This window comes from Mus caroli, chromosome 11 (genome assembly GCF_900094665.2).
Source record: "Mus caroli chromosome 11, CAROLI_EIJ_v1.1, whole genome shotgun sequence".
Classification (NCBI taxonomy): domain Eukaryota; kingdom Metazoa; phylum Chordata; class Mammalia; order Rodentia; family Muridae; genus Mus; species Mus caroli.
The window spans coordinates 27,983,670-28,002,138 of NC_034580.1; the positions used below are offsets into that span (position 1 = coordinate 27,983,670).

At 47.6% G+C, this 18,469-nt stretch overlaps 1 protein-coding gene across 2 annotated transcripts in view; it reads left to right on the forward strand.

Moving 5' to 3' along the window:
* Positions 1-18,469, forward strand: part of Sh3pxd2b (SH3 and PX domains 2B) — a 79,949-nt gene that overhangs the window by 53,626 nt on the left and 7,854 nt on the right. The window contains exons 7-13 of one of the 2 annotated variants that reach the window (XM_029484044.1): positions 2,363-2,497; positions 5,491-5,595; positions 6,844-6,927; positions 9,610-9,727; positions 12,342-12,568; positions 14,115-14,164; positions 15,275-15,400. In XM_029484044.1, the coding sequence (XP_029339904.1) occupies positions 2,363-2,497; positions 5,491-5,595; positions 6,844-6,927; positions 9,610-9,727; positions 12,342-12,568; positions 14,115-14,164; positions 15,275-15,400 (845 nt within the window). The remainder of the gene's footprint in view (positions 1-2,362; positions 2,498-5,490; positions 5,596-6,843; positions 6,928-9,609; positions 9,728-12,341; positions 12,569-14,114; positions 14,165-15,274; positions 15,401-18,469) is intronic. The other variant, XM_021177399.2, reaches the window with a different exon arrangement.

Genomic DNA, 18,469 nt, shown 5'->3' on the forward strand with positions numbered 1-18,469 from the left:
GGCCTACCTTACAGCTTTGCCATACGGGGCCAGTGTTCTCAAGGTTACCTTCTGGTCCAAGATGGCTGCTGGAGCACCAGCCATCACATTCGCATTTAGGTCAGGAGAAATGAACAGATGAAGCAGGGCAAGCCTCTTTCCATAAGCAGTTGTATATACCTCTGCTTAGGCCCACAAACATTCTAAATCTCATACTATTCCCAAGTGGAAAGGTGTTTTCCCAAATGTTCAATGTAGCCAGCCTCAGATCAGCAGTCTTGTTAGCGTAGAATAATAAGAACAGGAGATAAGTTTGCCTTCTGCCCTCTGGAGTGGGGTGTGGGGATGTGTTCTCACTGGTTACCAGGCAGATCAAGCAGAGCTTTGCAGGCACTGGGCATTTCTTATGTGAGGTGAGAGCCACAATAGCAGAGCATTGCCTGTGGAGGATGATCGAACCAAGTGATTGTCTACCTGAAGACTCGTGAACAATATGGTGGACTTAGGCTGGCATCGAAGACCAATCAGGAAATCAAGGCAAGGTGGCTCCCATTAGCATGAGGGTTTTCTGGCCCTCAAGTAGGCTCGACTCCGTGTGGACTCTGGTTTGTGCTGTTGAACATAAAAGAATCCTTATTTGCAGTGGCTAAGAACTCCAGAGAGCCAGCACCTTAGACCTGTTGACCCCTTGCATTATCGGGTCCTACAGTAGCAGAACTTGTCAGGTTAACCTGGTGGGAGGTTCTCTCCAGTAGGGTCAGACCACCCTTGTCTCAGATCCCAGCCTATGTAGCTGTCTGGCTTTGGTGGACTGTTGAACTGTGAGAACGTAGTTAAAGACAGAGAGCTAGAAATAGTGATAATAGCCTCTGAGAAATATAAAGGAAGGACACATCGTGACTAGATTCTGTGGTGAACCTAGAAACTGCTAAGGAAAGAAAGCCAGATGACCTCAGACATTACCTTCTTCCCTATCTATCTATGGTCCACCATCCATTTCCACGCCTGGGTGGGGAGCCCGTCGACACTTCACTTACTGTCTTCAAAGGTTTGCAATGGTTTGCAGCCCATGGGGGTGGGAGACATTCTTTTCCAGGCTCTCTCCCATCCAGCCTTCTTTGCCACCTACATCCTGCATCTCTCCTCTCCCTTCCTCCTGCCCAGTGGAGACTCAGGTGCAGGTGGTTAGGGTATGCCCTGCTCATATGCCTTCTTAGAAGGGTCAATGACCAGAACCTGCTCACAGAGCCAAGAAGCAGGCACACACACACAAACACACACACACACACACACACACACACACACACGCCACGCTGCCTCCTTCTCTTTGACGTCTCTGAACGGAGATGTTCCTTTTAAGTCTTCTGTGGAGTGTCTTTGTGAGCATGTCCATCTGTCTTAGTGGGTAGCAGGGCTTCACAGCTCCAGGGTGTGACGCACACACTGCTCACCAGGGAAGCAGCCTGCCTGGAAACTCTTCCCACACTTTCCCCTCCTGGGACCACTGCCCAGCTCCAATGCCACGATTTCCTCTTGCCTAACGACTTCACACCCTCAGTCTGGGTGCTCTCCCCCTTACCAGCCTCTGCCTCCCTCCACATGACAGCCAGAGACACTTGTCCAGCTGTACATCCTGCCATTCCCTGCCTTAATTCAAGATTTAAAAATCCAAACTTACCAAGTCCTCGGCCTCAGACCAATGCTTTCCTTGGGGACTTCTCTCACTACCGTGCCTACCACCTGGCAGAAATCTGCCTCCCAACCTCGTTCTACTCCTGAAGGCTCCCAGGCCTTCGCTATCATGGAAGAGACCACCTACCCCAATCCTCCTTGACTCCCAGGACACCTTTCCTCATGAGTCTCTGCTTTCTGCTTAGGAAGTCTTGCTGACCACTCATTTAGTACAATGTTGCCTTTTCTGTCCATTCTCTGGCATCCTGGGTATCCATGCGAATATAATTTGATCTCTTGTTTGTATGTATGTATGTATACACATATCTCTCATGTGTTTATCTCCCCTATTTCCTTGAGTTATTTGAAGCTGGAAGGAATCCATTTCATCTATTTTTGTGTCAACAAAAGTATGTAGAGCATCACGGTTGACCTATGAGTTCGTAGGTGGGCTTAGGATAAAGTTGGATGGGTGAGACAGGCTGGGTGGTGACCTCAAGCTAATTTAAACTTCTGGGCATATGCCTCATCTTACTTACTTGGAACCTCTTGGTACACCCTCCCCCCCACCCCAGTGCTCTTGGTAAACATTAGTGCCTGAGTAAGAAAATGAATAAGAGGATAGAAGAATAAAGAGTTGGGGCATGAGACAAATCCTGTAACAAAAACTGTTGGGGCTAATGGGATGTTTGGTGGCATTTGCTGTCCTCAGGGAATGACCCGACCTCAGTGGACCCTATGGTCCTGGAGCAGTATGTGGTAGTGGCAGACTATCAGAAGCAGGAGAGCTCAGAGATCAGCCTCAGTGTGGGCCAAGTAGTGGACATCATTGAGAAGAATGAGTCAGGTAAGGACCTGGACCACCTTTCCCGTACCCTGAACCGTCATTCCCAGAGCCACTGAGGGCTCATGGCCACTGTCTCAGGAGCCTGCTGGATCGGGTGTTGCCATTGTTTGAGGCCTGCTCCCATAAACAAGTCCTGGTTTTCAAATACTTATGGACAGAGTCAAGCGCTCCTTTGAGACTTTTCTGTGTTAATTTTCCTTGGGAATCCCCAAGAAAGCTGCAGATCTGAGAGAGGAGCCCCATAGAGACTGAGTATCAAAAGCAAATTAGAAGAAACTCTTCAGAGAAGACGGGCATCTGCCTGTCTCTCAACCCACCTGTCATCCTAGGGCCACTGGCCACATCCACCCACGGTGAGATGATTAAGACAGGGAACCTGGATGCCACCAGGACTCTACACAGCACATTAGTTTTGTCATCTACAGGACACAGAAGACTGTCAGGGAACTCTCAAAAGAGTAAATGATAGGAAGGGCACCTAAACCTGAATGTGGCATACAACATGTGCTCCGGAAAATACAGGTTTCCATCCCTGCTGCTGAGCAACCATCACACCATGAAGGGAAAGCACGGGGTGAGCAGCCCCTCTCTCCAAGGGTTCCCAGTAGCTCATCATGTTGTTAGGGGTCTTCATGCTTTCAGGACCATTGTCAAGGATACAGTAGAGGATACCGGTGAAGGGATGGATGCACAGGCAGGTTGTGGGAGATTCACTGGGCTTCCAAGGTCTGTGATCACCCAATGGCCAGTTAAGTCCACATAGCTGTGGGAGGACAGTGCTTCCAGTATCCTTCAAGTTATATTACTATTATTCATGTGAATCATGAGATCAGCATTAGCCAAGCAGATGCTAACTGTGCAATCTAGGGATAGTCCCTGCTTCCAAGAATACCGGAAGACAGTGTTTCCGGCATCCTCCAGGTCAGGTCACCATTAGTCAGGAGGCTGGTGGTAGCCAACAAACCTCCATAATTATGCAATCTAAAAGCCATTAGCTTTGATGACCTGGAAGGAAGGATTACTCTGATGTCATCTCAGTGTCCTGTGCTCTGACTCTTTCAAGGTGACTTCTGTGACAGTAAAAGATGTGATGGTTTTTTTTCCCACGGCAGGCAGCACTCCCTTATGGAGTGGAAATTGTCTGTCAGGGCAATTCTGTTCTGACACTGCACACCTAGTGGTGTGTTGGGTCCCCTAGGCTGTCTCTCAGGCCATCCCTCAATGCCTTAGCCAGGTGCAAACCAGCTGTTCTGCCTGCCCTTCCTACAGCTAGCTGTCAAGCATGGTCTGCAGGCCCCTCTCTGGAACTATTAAGTTGCTCACATGACCAAGGAAAACAGGCTTTCAGGGTCCTCATCAAGGATGCAGTAAAGGATACAGGTGAAGGGATGGATGCACAGGCAGGTTGTAGGAGAGGCACTGTGCTTCCACAGTCTCTGTGGATACTGCCCTGCAGGAATTTCTGTGCTCAGCAAGCTCTCCAGACCCCTGGAGTTCTCAGCAATTTCATTGCAGAGGCACAATTGACAGCTGTGTTGACCTGTGACTAAATAAAAGGGGTCAGATCAAATGCTAATAGGCAGTGAGGAAGCCAGCCAGGCCTGCTTAGCCAGGCTCTTTTTTTTTTTTTTTTTTTTTTTTTTTGCCTCTGAGTTTTTTTCAGAGTATGGGGTAGGAACCCTTCCAAAATGGANGTCAGATCAAATGCTAATAGGCAGTGAGGAAGCCCACTAAGACATTTTTAATACTCTTTTTTTTTTTTTTTTTTTTTTTTTTTTGGCCTCTGAGTTTGTTTCAGAGTATGGGGTAGGAACCCTTCCAAAATGGAATTTTATAATCTATTATCAAAGTGGGTCAGATAATTTAATTTCTTTATAGCCAGGGGGTCCGAGGTGGAAAAGATTAGAACCTATTTTTAGCTTCCATGACTTCCCTTGGGAGAGGGAAATCCTCGCTTCCATGCCTGCCTTGAGTAGAAAAGGCAAATGCAAGGGGCAGGCAGGAGAAGGACACAGAGGAACTGCATCCCAGTCTCCTGAGGCCTAAAGTGCCCCAGCTGTATTCCAGATACTTAAGTCACAAGAGCTATGGGACTAGTGACCCATGATGACAACTGGAAAATATATGTCCCTGTGCTGTCACCGAATGAACAAGACTCCAAATGACTCACTATTTGCCCCCAGGTCTCTACAGAGCTAGATTTCTGCTGTTCTTAAGTCTGTATTGTTTTCCAGTTCTCAGGAGCAGTGTATACAAGCTATATGGCAAAGAGATAGCATGGGCATGAAGGAAGAAGTGCCCATTCCCTGGGCCACCAGGGTGGGGTGCTAGAAAGGATGTGAGGCAGGAAGATGTATTGGGCAGATAATGCTCCAGTCCCTTATATAAACAGCTAGGGTGTTTGCTTCTGACCTGTCCACAGCCTCCACACACTTTACATCCTCTTGAGGTGACATTAAGCTTTGGGTAATGCAGGTACCATGTGAATAGTTATTTTATTGTTTGTTTAAATCAGCATGGGTCGTGACCCCTTTGGGGTCACATATCATATATCCTGCTTATCAGGTATTTACATTACAATACACAACAGTAGCAAAATTACAGTTATGTAGCAATGAAATAATCGTATAGGGGGGTGGGTTTCACCATAACACAGGAACTGTATTAAAGGTCACAGCATTAGGAAGGTTGAGGACCACTGGTTTTAGAGAATATTATTTAGAGAGTAAGGGTCTGTGCATTCAGTACCCATAGAGGAGTTTTTAGGGTCTTTAAAAATTATTATTATTATTTCATGGTTGGAAAACACGAGTGTAGAAACCACAGATACTGAGGGAATAGAACATGAGCATCTCTAGGTAGCAACCATTGGGCCCACACCAGCCCATCCTCAGAGACACCTCTGGAACAGTCCTCACATGCCAAAGGACAGCTGGATTATTGCATTCTCGCTTTGCCTCACTGACAGCACCCTGAACTCTTCTTGCTTGCAGGTTGGTGGTTCGTCAGCACTGCTGAAGAGCAGGGCTGGGTCCCTGCAACCTGCCTGGAAGGCCAGGATGGCGTGCAAGATGAGTTTTCCCTCCAGCCTGAGGAAGGTAGGGGGAGCTTCCTCCTCACCCCTTCTTGGCAGCCTCTGCTCAAGGACTGATAGCCCACTAGTTCAGGATCTAGAGCCTGTGAGCAGGGTGGAATTAGAGCTATAAGGCAAGCCTGTACTTCCCCCATGGGCTTGTAGGAGCTACCCTTGGTGAGCCTTGCCAAAACTGGGCCCTCACCCCTTTATGAGACCCTCCCCGCCCCCTGAGCCTGATTGCTGACACCCCACTGCTCTCTAACATTGCTGTGGTGCTATACTAACTAACTGTCTATACTCACTTGCAAAACTTTCAACCCCATGTGTTTCAACACCATGTGACTTTTTCTGCTGGTTTAAGTGTCCCCTTCTGTCTCCCACACACTTCCTTTTCCTGGGGACATTTTTGTGGTAGATGTTCTTTGGAGTGATGCCTGACACTCCAGCAATGCCCAAGGCCGAAGACTTCCTCTCCCCTGCGGGAGCTTCCTAAAGCAGAGGCCCTCAGTGCCTCTTATAGCAGAGTGTCTAGGAGTCACACAAACCTGAGTGTGAATCTTACCTCTGTTACATGCAGTGGAATTTTGGGCCGGAGTCACCTCTTAAAGCCCCCTCCTTCTCTGCTGAGTTCCCATCCTGCCTGGGGGTGAGTGTTGCTGGATTTCAGTGGATGGCTCTGAGGTAGCACAGAGGCAAATCAAGTATGTTGGGAAAGAAGGTAAAGGAGGGGTCTAGACACCCTAAATGTGTACATCCAAAGATTACCGTGGCTTTGCATTTAGTTGGATTGCAGTGACACTCTGCAGTGTGTGTGTGTGTGCTCTGCTTCAGCGTCCCTCCAGGAACTGGGGGCAAAGCTAGATTAAAGGGAGGGGCTACAAGGCAGACAGCCTGTTCCCCTTCCAGTCTGTGATGGCTCGCCTGAGAAGGAGCTAGTGTTTCACAGATGTGGAGCCACACTCAGGGAGGCTGAGATTTTCCCACACAGGCAAGAGCACATTTTCCCGCAGGTTTAGCATTTTTCTTTTCCGCTCCCGTGACCGTGTCTCAGTATAACATTCTCAGAATAGAATGACTGCTGAATACCTCTTCGGTCACACTGAAGCTCATTCCCCAGGCATCTGTCCTCTCTAGGATGGCTGGGGCTGGAGGTATACTCAGGTAGATCCCTCCCAGGAGAACACTGCTAGGTGCTGTCAGGCTTACAAGCCCTGGAGTATGCTCCCATTAACTCTGCCTTCTGCCATCCTTCTACATGCTTCCTGACCAGTGTCCTGGAGATACTGCTCTCTGCCCCGGTCTGTGGGTCGCCGCCGGACTCTGGGGGACTTGTATGCCATCAGCTGGCGTCAAGGTGCCTACCCTGGGAGCTTTCTCTGCATTTACTGCTTGGAGCCAAGTCCCTGCATCTGCATGAGCTCCCTGCTCTGGGACTGCCCATGCCTGCTGCATGTTAAAAAAAAAAAAAAAAACATGGTCTTGTCAATCTTGTGTGTACAAGCATGCAGGATGGGGAGGAGTGGGCCTGGGGTATCTGATGGCCTTGGAGCTTGGAGGTGTCCCAGTTTACAAAGATGCCTAGATTTTCTATGATGGTGACTGTGCAGCCCTGTTACTTTTACCAGACTTGAGTCACAGGAGAATAAAGCCAGGGTGATGGTGAGTTCCTCACACCTGTAACCCTAGCACCTGAAGGCTGGGACAGAAGGATCATGAGTTTGAGGACAGCTTGCGCTATGTAATGAGACTCAGTCTTTAAAAAAAAAAAAAAAAAAAAAAAAAAAAAAAAAAAAAAAAGTAAAAATACAGACTCATACCACTGAAAAGCTAGAACTAGCTCCAAGAAAGATTGGATGCACCCTTGACACCTCTGCTCTATTCTGTTCCATTCACACAGTTCGATNGACTTGAGTCACAGGAGAATAAAGCCAGGGTGATGGTGAGTTCCTCACACCTGTAACCCTAGCACCTGAAGGCTGGGACAGAAGGATCATGAGTTGGAGGACAGCTTGCGCTATGTAAGGAGACTCAGTAATTAAAAAAATAAAAAAAAAAAAAAAAAAAAAAAAAAAAAAAAGGAAAAATACTGACTCATACCACTGAAAAGCTAGAACTAGCTCCAAGAAAGATTGGATGCACCCTTGACACCTCTGCTCTATTCTGTTCCATTCACACAGTTCGATTCCTTGAGACACTGGTCCTAGGTACCTATCAGGGACAGTCACCAAAACAATCAGCTGCTGCTGCTGTTGTTGTTTCTTCCTCTTCCTCTTCCTCTTCCTCCTCCTCTTCCTCCTCCTCCTCCTTCTTCTTCTCCTCTTTTTTTGTTTGCTTGTTTTGTTTTTTTTTTTTTTTCAAGACAGGGTTTCTCTGTGTAACCCTGGCTGTCCTGGAACTCGCTTTGTAGACCATGCTGGCCTCGAACTCAGAAATCCTCCTGCCTCTGCCTCCTGAGTGCTGGGATTAAAGGCGTGCGCCACTACCACCTGACCAGCTTCTTCTTCAGCACAGGCACTAGGACTATCCCCTCTCACTGCCAAGAGTTCTCCCACTGTGTGTCATCCCGAAACCAGTCACAGCAGCCAGGCTTTGAAATAACTGTGACTAGACCAGGGTCACATGCCATAGGGGTGGCTGAGCCCCCAGCAGAACAGGCTGTGTTTGCACAGCCCTGAGCTCAGGCTAGTGTCTCTCTGCAGCTCTAGCATCCCAGAGCTTGAGAACCCTCCCAGTTGGAGCCCAAGGAGACCCAGGGCTCATGGGTTTGGATGCATTCAGGACCCAGGTAGCCCCTTCCCACCTGGACCACACAAAACTACTGTGCTAGGCTGGCAGAATCCTTCATTCCTTCATCCTATCCCAGCCTGGTGCCTGCTGATTCAGCACAAGAGGAAATAGCTGACCATGCTGAATATAGAATGTATGCCAGAAGTCAGCACAGCCCCTTCAGAGCTGGTCAGCAGGCCATTTCAATAAATAAATAAACGCCTGTGGGCTTCAACCTCCTCTGCAGCAGCTGACTAGCAACGGATGCCTCAAGGGTTTTCCCAAGAACTGTGAGCGCTAAGTAATAGCTGGCTCAGCCACTCACCTATGGACTGAAATGTCACCTAAGAACGGCCCTCTCATCTCCTTTCTGGGCTCCTCTGGGTCATGTGTCCATGTTTCTCTGTGACACTGGAGATGGCAGTTGCTCCCTTCCTCTCCTGAGCACTGTGTCCAGGGGCTGCAAATGAGCAGGATCTCGGGGCTGCTGTAATAACACAGTGGGAGAAAGCTCTGAGGCAGGACTGTGGGCTATAAGGATGGAGCTGTGGCTTGTGAGGAGAGTGGTGTGGGAAGCAGCCCAGCCATGCAGGCTGTAAGCATGGTTGGATCAGGGCTGCAACCCAACCAATAAAAAGCCACTGTCTAGGTGATGAGAAGTACTCTCTGTCCCTTCCTAGGTGGCAATTTTAGCTTCATCTCTGAACTCATAGTCTCAGCTAGCAAGAACCAGGAGGTACCCAGGGGGCTTAACTCACTGTGTGAGCAAGGTGCACTCCTTAGGGTGGGATTTCAGAATATGCCTCTTTCCTAAACAGAGGCTCATTCATAAAACAATTGCCAGCTTTTCCAGGCACATTCCAGTGCTGGAGATAAAGATATGACTGAGATAGACCAATCCCTGTCTTCATGGATGGAGATCATACTCCTTCAGAGGAAAGACTTGAAACAATAATAAAGGTCATGTTAGTTAGAAGGTAATTCCTGGAATGGGGGTGGGAGGTTAACCTGAGCAAGGGAGATGAAGATGCTGTGTGTCAGAACGTTGCATGAAGTCATGGGCCCTGACTTTGAGACACAGATTGTCTGAATACGAGGGTGATTCTTTGATGCTGAGGGGGTCAGAGGGACTGGGGCCTCTAAGAGCTCCATGGGAGCCTGAGGAGCCCAGAAATCTCAGAGAGAATTTCCCTCTGTGTGATTCCAGTTCACAGCCAGCATCCTGGCTCCTCCTGTCTATTCCTCACCCCATCACCCTTTGTCCCTGCAGAGGAGAAATATACGGTCATCTACCCGTACACAGCTCGTGACCAGGATGAAATGAACCTAGAGCGAGGGGCTGTGGTGGAGGTCGTCCAGAAGAACCTGGAGGGCTGGTGGAAGATCAGGTACCTCCCTGTGGCTGGGTGGAGCTTCTAGGTCTCTCGTGAGCTCCAGCTTCACAGAGTCTGTGAGCAGCTACAGACAGGTGTCATTTTTACCTCAGCCATGAGTACACCTTGGTACAGTTTGGCCTCCCTCCCTGCCCATATCTTTCCTGTAAAGTCCAAACAGACAAGACCTTTGAGTTCCCCAAGCCTCAGAGAAGAGAGGGCTGTTGTATGTTTTACAGCATAGTGTGGGCATACAGCAGGCCACTCTGTCAAGTCTGTGTAAGCATACTGTGGTGTTGGCAGAAGCCACCCAATAAAGCCTTTCTCAGAACTCACCCCATCAGTAAATGACATGTGACTGTCATAGTACCATAATACAGACGGTCACCCTGGAACCTCACAGCGCTGGAGTTCAGGGGGGTCTCAACCTGGCTCAGACTTTGAGGCAGTTGTCAGACGAGTGTAAGGGTCTCCTGAGGCTGGGAAGTATGGGAGCCCATGCCCTCCTCACCCCAGAGCTCCTCACCCCAGAAGACGCTCATCCTCCATTTTGTGCTGCCTGTGCTGTGGCTTTGTGTCCCAATGATGGCCAGAGGAGGTGGATTGTGCTGCATTCAACTAGCTTTTTCCACTTAAAGCAAGACTTATTCTCTCTTAGAGGGCTTTGAGTTTGACAAATGCTTGATTGTATAGATTTCTATCTCCTTGTAAATTTGCCTCCAGTTACAAGTGACCTGTTTTTTACTGAAACCTAGGCCATTTTGTTTTTAAAGTAGCTCTTTCTCTTTTCTTTTCCTTCCTTCCTTCTCCCCTCCTTCCTTTTTGAAAGGGGGTTGCTATACTTAGAGTGCCTGTCCTGGAACTCACTCTATAGACCAAGATAGCCTGAATCTCAGAGGTCTACCTGCCTCTGCCTCCTGAGGGCTGGAATCAAAGGTGTGCATAACTTCTTTAAGTGGTGCTTAATGAGATTTGGCTCTGCCGTGTATCATGACTAGTTTGCTGGGTTTATTCCTCTTTCCCCAAAGGTATGGGGACCTGTTTGGAGAGGAACTAGTACTAGTAGCTTTTGGTGGGGTTGGCTGATCTCCATAGTGTAAATACCTGTCTTGTGGCCACTTTCAAGTCACCAATGAGATGCCACTAAATGCGGAGCTCAGAAGATGCAGTGGGCTCTCGTGAGCCAATGTGCACTTGCTCCAGCACATCTCTGGTCCAAACAGGCCTCTCTAGTTATTGTTTTGAAACCCGAGCTTTGTCATGTGAGAATTAAATGATTGTTGCCTTTTAAGGGATAGTGAGCTGGTGTGTCAGAGTCGCTGTCATTCTTCAGTGCAGAGGTACACCATTCATGTCTCAGTGTCTTTGTGTCAGCCGGCCCAGAGCCCTTTCCTGTCAGTGTGAGGCTTTGCACCAGGAGCAGGAGCTGCCTGGAAAGGGCCAAGAAGAACAAGTTAAGAGATCTGAGTCCATTTCTGCCACAGACTCACTTGTAAACCCGAGTGAGGTATTTAACACCAATGGGTCCCAGGCTTCTTATCTTTAAAACGGATCCCAATTCCAAATGAAAATCCCTTACCTGAAATGCATGAGACCAGAAGTCTTTAGGATCTGGGACGTTTTCATCGTTGGGGAATGTTGCCTATGTGTAATGTGATGTCTTGGATTTGAGGAGGGCCATTGGTAAACCCAAGATTCACTGTGTTGCATATATGGTGTATACACACAGTTGGAAGATGAGTTTATGCGAGTCTAATGCAGCTGCATTTTGACTGTGATCCTTCACATGAAGTCAAGTGTGGAATTTTCCATTTGTGGTGTCACATTGATGCCCAAGAAGCTTCGCTGGGAGATGGGGGCCATCTTGCCAATGTTGGCTGGGTTCAAACACATAAGAGCTGTAAAGTGCTTAGGACAGGACTAATAGAATAGGTGCCCACAGTGCTGGCTGTCACTGTAATGACCATCACCATCACGGTGGTACCTCAAGAAGACAGCTCTGATGCAGAGCTTTATTGCCGTTCGCCCGTGATCCGATATGCCCATTGGCAACTTGTCCCCTTGGCCTTTCATTTCTTCATCGAATTCACCAATACCCAGTTGCTCGAACCTAAGGGCTTGTGTTCTAACTAGGAGACAGGAAATCCACAGCCGGATGCACTTTGCAGATGCAGGTGCGGGGATCACAGAGTGTGCAGAAGCCAGGGGGCCGTCATGGAGATTGGGCCTCATTTGAGACTCAATGACATTAAGTAAAACCTGGGAAGAGGAGCAGGTGCCACCAGGAGGGAGAGAGAGGTGCTTGTTAGAGACCTACCAAGAGCAGTGCTGTGGGGAGGTGACTAGCAATGGTGCGTTTGGAGACTTCAAGTAGAAGGGGGTGTATGGGACATGGTGGTTGTTGGGAGAGGCAAATGGAGATCAGGTGGGGAGGGCCTGGAAGGCCAAGCTGAAGGCTTAGGCATCATCAGAGGGCAATGAGTTGCATGGAGCCTTTGACCCACAACAGTTTGAATCCACTGTCCACCATCCTGGACCACATGTATAGAATCATGGCTTCATTCCCACCCCTTCAACCCCCAAAAGCCCCACAGACCAACCTGACTAGACTCCTTCCCCTTCCTCCCAGGTTCCAGGGCAAAGAGGGCTGGGCCCCTGCTTCCTACCTAAAGAAGAACAGTGGGGAGCCCTTGCCCCCAAAGCTGGGCCCCAGCTCACCTGCTCACTCGGGTGCCCTCGACCTGGATGGTGTTTCCCGGCATCAGAATGCTATGGGCAGGGAGAAGGAGCTGCTGAACAACCAGAGGGATGGCCGGTTTGAAGGTCGCCTCGTGCCCGATGGTGACGTTAAGCAGAGTGAGTGTCGCCCTACCCTGGCTCAGACAGCTGAGGTCTATCTGAGCTTAGGCACCTCCCTTCTGGCATCCCTGCCATCTGATGATATCCTGAAGAGAACATAAAAGCTTGGGGACTTTGGGTAACTCACGGAGACCACTGGACCAGCAGATCTCAGAATCTGAACAGTTCCTTCCTTAGATTACTCCAGTGAGTCATGACGATCGTCTCCTGATTAGCTCACTGCCTCCTCCTTTGAGGGACTGCTTTTTGTTTTACAGATAAATAAATCAGAGAAATAAGACCAAGGCTATTCACCTGGTAACAATGGGCCTAAGGGAGAAAAGCTGACCCCATATTGGGTTTGCTTCACCCATTTTGCTTTTTCAGAGCTTCCCTATTTATATTTTGCTAATTGTATCCTCCCCACACTGAGAGCCGGGCTACCCAAAGCTGTCTGCCTTGTACCTGGAACTGTGTCTCCAACATCCTGTGCTGGTCCTGAGGGCAGCGAGAATCTGTGGAGAAAGGACTCCACACCTCCCAGAGATGAGGGCTGAGCTTCATGCTGTCTGCAGGAGCCTAAGTGCTGAGAGCTTCACAACTGCTATAGGCCATGGCAGGGGTTCTGGCCAATCCCAAGTTCTATGATTCTGGTCTCTCATGGTCAAGACCACAGCCCACTAATAGTAGGGGACCAAATGAAAACCTGAAGTAACATGACTTTGTAGGACATTCATATGTTAAATCAAAGTCTCCTCCCACAACACACACATGTACACACACACACACACACACACACACACATTCACACCTTGATTAACAATGGCTCATTTGATCCAGAGACTCATTTCCATTCAACATAACAGAGCAAGTTTGTGTCTACAGCTAAGATGATACTTCCATGCAGTCAAGAATCTTGGTTTCCAACATCTGTTTTATGTTGCCCTCATCATCCAGTGTGGGCCATTACTGTCCAGCCAGTGAAAGGCAGGGAGGGGTGACATAGCACAAATGCTCCACCTTCCCTCATGTTCCACTGGACTTATTGAGTGGTAACACTAAGCTGCACAGAAGTCTAGAAACAGTAGTTCTTACAGGGGTGCTAAATGTCTTAGCTAAGACTCAGGTATTTTCTAACATAATAGAAGATGAGGCAATAGGTATTTTATGTTACTTCTACTGCCAGGGAGAGGTAGGTATCCATTAGGCTGTTCCACAGAAAAGGACCTATGGCTCAGAGTCTAACAGTAATTGTGTCTCGTGCTGGGAGCTTGAGTCTGGGCCCAGCCCTGTATAGCTCTGAGTCCATCCATGTTTTATGCCCTGAGTGAACAGCCTCCCATTACTTGGTGCCAATCATCTATTGGAATATAGAAAAGGTCCAGGGGAGGCCATGCTGATGGAGGGTCCCCAGACAAGCATGAGGAAGGCATAGCCCGGCTGTTCTCACATGTGGCTTCTGGACAGAGAAGGGAGGGGTGAGACCCCACCTGGTTCCCACCGCTGGGAATCTGTCTGTGGAGCTCTGAGTATGAATAAACTGGAGTCTTATTTTCCCCCATAGGATCACCAAAGATGAGGCAAAGACCCCCTCCTCGCCGGGACATGACCATTGTAAGTACACACTTGCCCTAGAGCCTCATCTCCTTAGCCTGGGGCTTGTCTGGGACACCCACTAGACCTCTCATTTCCAGTATTTTTCAAGCAGTTCTTGACAACAACACAACCTATGTATAGCAGGTCCAAGGTTAGACAAGGCACAGGTTTATCTGCAGTGACGTTGTTATTCTGATCCATTTTTCACTCTAAACGTGCATTTACTTATTTATGTATACACAGAGTCTCACGATATAGCCCAGGTTAGTCTGAAGCTCTCTATGTAGACCAGGCCAGCCTACAACTCGCAGAGACTCGCCTGCCTCTGCCTCTGAGATGCTGGAATAAATGAGTTTCGACACCATGCCCTACTTCTAGGTACCTTTTTAACCAATGTAGGCTGAGCATCCTTATTCCAAAAATCCAAAATCCTTCAAAATCTTGACCCTCTGAGCACCAACAGGATACCAAAAGTGGAAAGACAATTCCATACCTGACCTCACGTGACGGATCACAGTCAAAACACAGGTACACTAAATATATTGTAAAATGCTCTACCCTGGCTAAATACACATGAAGCATAAATGTATTTTGTGTTTGAACTCGGATCCTGTCCCCAAGATGGCTCACTGTGTATTCAAATATTCAAACTGTAAACCAATGGTGATCACAAGCAGTTTGGAAAGGAATTGCTTTGGAAATATCTGCCATTGCTTGGGTATCTGTCCAGCACCATAAATACACCAGGTGTGTCACTCAGTAGCATATTTTATAGTCATAGCAGATATACCAAGCCAGTAGTCTTAGGATTCCCGTTCTACAGGAGATGAAGCAGAAGCTTGGCATGGCCCTTCATCAGCATTCCAGCCCACCTGGGTCAAATTCAAAGACCTGAGGTCTTCCCATAGCCTCGCTGCCTCTTATATTCAGACCTTTGTGTTTTCCCAAGTTCTCACCATGTGCCCAGATGTTGTGTGTAACTGTAAAGTTGAGGGGCCAGGGGAACCTCAAGTAGGAGGTGTGACAGTCAAGCCCTCCTTGTTTTGCCCCTCAGAAGCTAATTAAGCTTCCTTGATGTTGTGTACCTACCCCTCCTGACTCATTCAGCCCTGTATGTAATCCTGACAGCCTCGAGGCCTCAACCTGCCGAAGCCCCCCATCCCACCCCAGGTGGAGGAAGAGTACTACACCATCGCTGAGTTCCAGACCACCATCCCAGATGGCATCAGCTTCCAGGCCGGCCTAAAAGTGGAGGTGAGCGTCTGCTGCTCTTCTTCCTTCCCGGCATTGGCTTCTCTCATCTCACCTCCTGCTATGGGGGAGGGGAGGAGAGGTTAAAGGCTTTATTAAGCTATTGACTATATATACATGCATAAACATATCCCAAACTCTTTGCCACTTTGTGTGTACGAGTCACTGTTTTCTTTTCCTTGGAGTTGTGTAACCATTGCCACACTCCAGTCCCAAAGCCCTTAGCAGAAACCCTGTCCCATCAGCGAACACTGGTCTCCCTTTTCACATCAACCCACCCTGGACTTTCTGACTAGAAGTGGAATTATACAGTATATGGCTGTCTTGGTTTGGGTTTTATTGCTGTGAAGAGACAGGATGGCCAAAGTAATTCCTCTAAAGGAAAACATTTCATTAGGGCTGGCTTAACTGTTTCAGAGGTTCAGTCTGTTATCATCATGGAGGGAGCATGGCAGCCTGCAGACAGACAAGGTGCGAGAGAAGGAGCTGCGGGTTCGGCAGCCTGATCTGCAGGTAGCCAGGCAGAGGCTCCTTCTGCCAGACTTGAGCATGCATATATATATGTATGTATATATATATATATATATATATATATATATATATATNCAGGCAGAGGCTCCTTCTGCCAGACTTGAGCATGCATATATATATGTATGTATATATATATATATATATATATATATATATATATATGTATATGTATATGTATATATATGTATATATATATATATACACACACACATATACATGTATGTATATATACATATACATACATATATATATATGAGAGAGAGAGACCTCAAAGCCTACCCCCAGTGACACTCCCCCTCTGGGGGGGGCAAACCTATTGAAACCACCACAATGGCTGTGTGTGGCTGGCTTATATTTCCTTTTCTTTTTTAAAATTTTATTTATTTTTATGTGTATGGGTGTTTTGCCAGCATGTATGTCTATATACCGTGTGCCTAATGTCTGTGGAGGCCAGAGAAGGGCATCAGATCCCTGGGGACTGGAATCTCAGATAGTTGAGGGTTGCTATGTGGGTGCTGGAATTGAACCTGCTTCCTCTGGCCAGACAGCCAGTGCTCTTAACTGCTGAGTCACTCCTCCAAGCCCCTCTCTTACTTTTTAAGAAGATGTGTTTATTGTATGTGTGCACATGAGACTCATTGCTTGCAGAGGACAATGGACAATTTTTGCACAAGTCTCTCCTTGTTTTGAGGCAGGCTCTTCTGGTTATTTCTGCTGCCGTACTGCCTATGCGAGCTTCTGACCAATACTCCTTTCTCCAGCTCCCGTTTTGCCATAGGAGTTTTGAGACTGGGCTTATAGCCACCAGGGGTCCAAGAATTAAACTTGGGGCATTAGTGTTACAAAAAGATTCTTACCCACGGAACCATCCCTTGGTCATATGTTCCTCTTTCTGCCGCCACCTGCTTCCCCTCTCCTGTCCTGCCCCTCCCATACTCTGTCTGCATACTCAGATCCCTAGGTAACCAAGGTAAGTCCTTTCTATCTCATGTGTATCTTTTATCTTCACAAACATAGGCATGAAAGACGTTTCCCATGTTCTTGAGAAAGCCTGCAGATAACGGGAGAGCAGCAAAGAGCAGGAACTGAGATCTAGCAAAGATGCCTCCTGACAGAACAGGTGGTCTGACCCCTGACACCCCTACTTCTGCTCTGTCATGAGTAAGCTTTGGCCAGAGCTTCTTATCCCTACTTCAGGAGGCAGAGATTAAACCTGCACATCTCTGACATGCCTATAATCCAGTCACTCCGTGTTCCCAGGATCATATCTGTGGTTTTGATAAGCATTTAAGAAAAATTAGCAGGGCAGTAGTGGCATACACCTTTGATCTCAGCACTCAGGAGGCAGAGGCAGGTGGATCTCTGAGTTCAAGGCTAGCCTAGTCTAGAGAACAAGTCCCAGGACAGCCAAGGCTATATAGAAAAAACCCTCTAAGTTGGGGAGGGCAGGGAGATTACATCTCTGTAGAACATGTAGAAACTTTTTGGCTTGTCATTTTTCCCCAAAACAATACAATATAATTTCAACTTACCTGCTTTTCTACCTACCTATAGAATATATGTATATATATATTATAAAATATATATGTATATTCTATATATAGGCAGAATATGTATTCTGCCTACAGTACATATGTATTACATATACATACACATATGTGTGGATATTGATATATTATACTGTATATTTTGTATCATATATATGTGTATATATGTATATGTATGTATACATATATGTGTGTGTATGTGGAGAGAGAGAGAGAGAGAAATCTAAGATAAATAGTTTATCCTTTCGGCATCCTGTTCAGTCTCATAGCTCATTAACTTGTTCCTCAGCTGTTCAGTATGTTCCCAATTTTCATTCAATGGTGGTGATGTTCATTGCTGTGCATTCTCAACTCCTCCTCACAGCTGCCTGTTCTGGCCTCACCCGGTCTTTAGTGGTCTTCTCTAGGGATGGAGGTTTGACTCACTCACAGTCCTGTTACCGGCATTAACTATCTTTTTCTCGGTCATCAGTTCTTTGCGTTGTTACTGATATGTATTGCACTTATTCCATGGAATCAGAACCTGTTTTGGCTGCAGGGGCCAGAGCTCAGAAATAGATTAGCTGCTTAGCATCTGTGAGACCCTGCATCCCACTGTCAAACACTATAGAATGAAGGAGAAGACAAGACATCTGCGAGTCAGTCTGTGGAAATACGTGCAAGAGATTATTGGCTTCTAGAGACTTCTGAGCCAGCCACAGAGCAGCATCCAGTCTCTGTGACCACAGCCTGCATCTTCACCATTGCAACCTACAGTCTCCCATACAAGAACAGGAGCAAGGACAGAGGCTAGCCAGGCTGACTGTTAGTGTCTTCCTAGTTACTCCCCAGTCACGTGCTTGTTTCTTCCCACACCTCCCTCAGTGCCACACCCAATGTCTCTTACCCTTTGTAGATTTCTATGTCCTCTGAGAAATTGTGAGGAGTCGCCTGAGGATCCATCCCTTCTGCCTGCTTCCCTTTGAGCTGGGCTGCAAATCCACAGCTTTTCCTT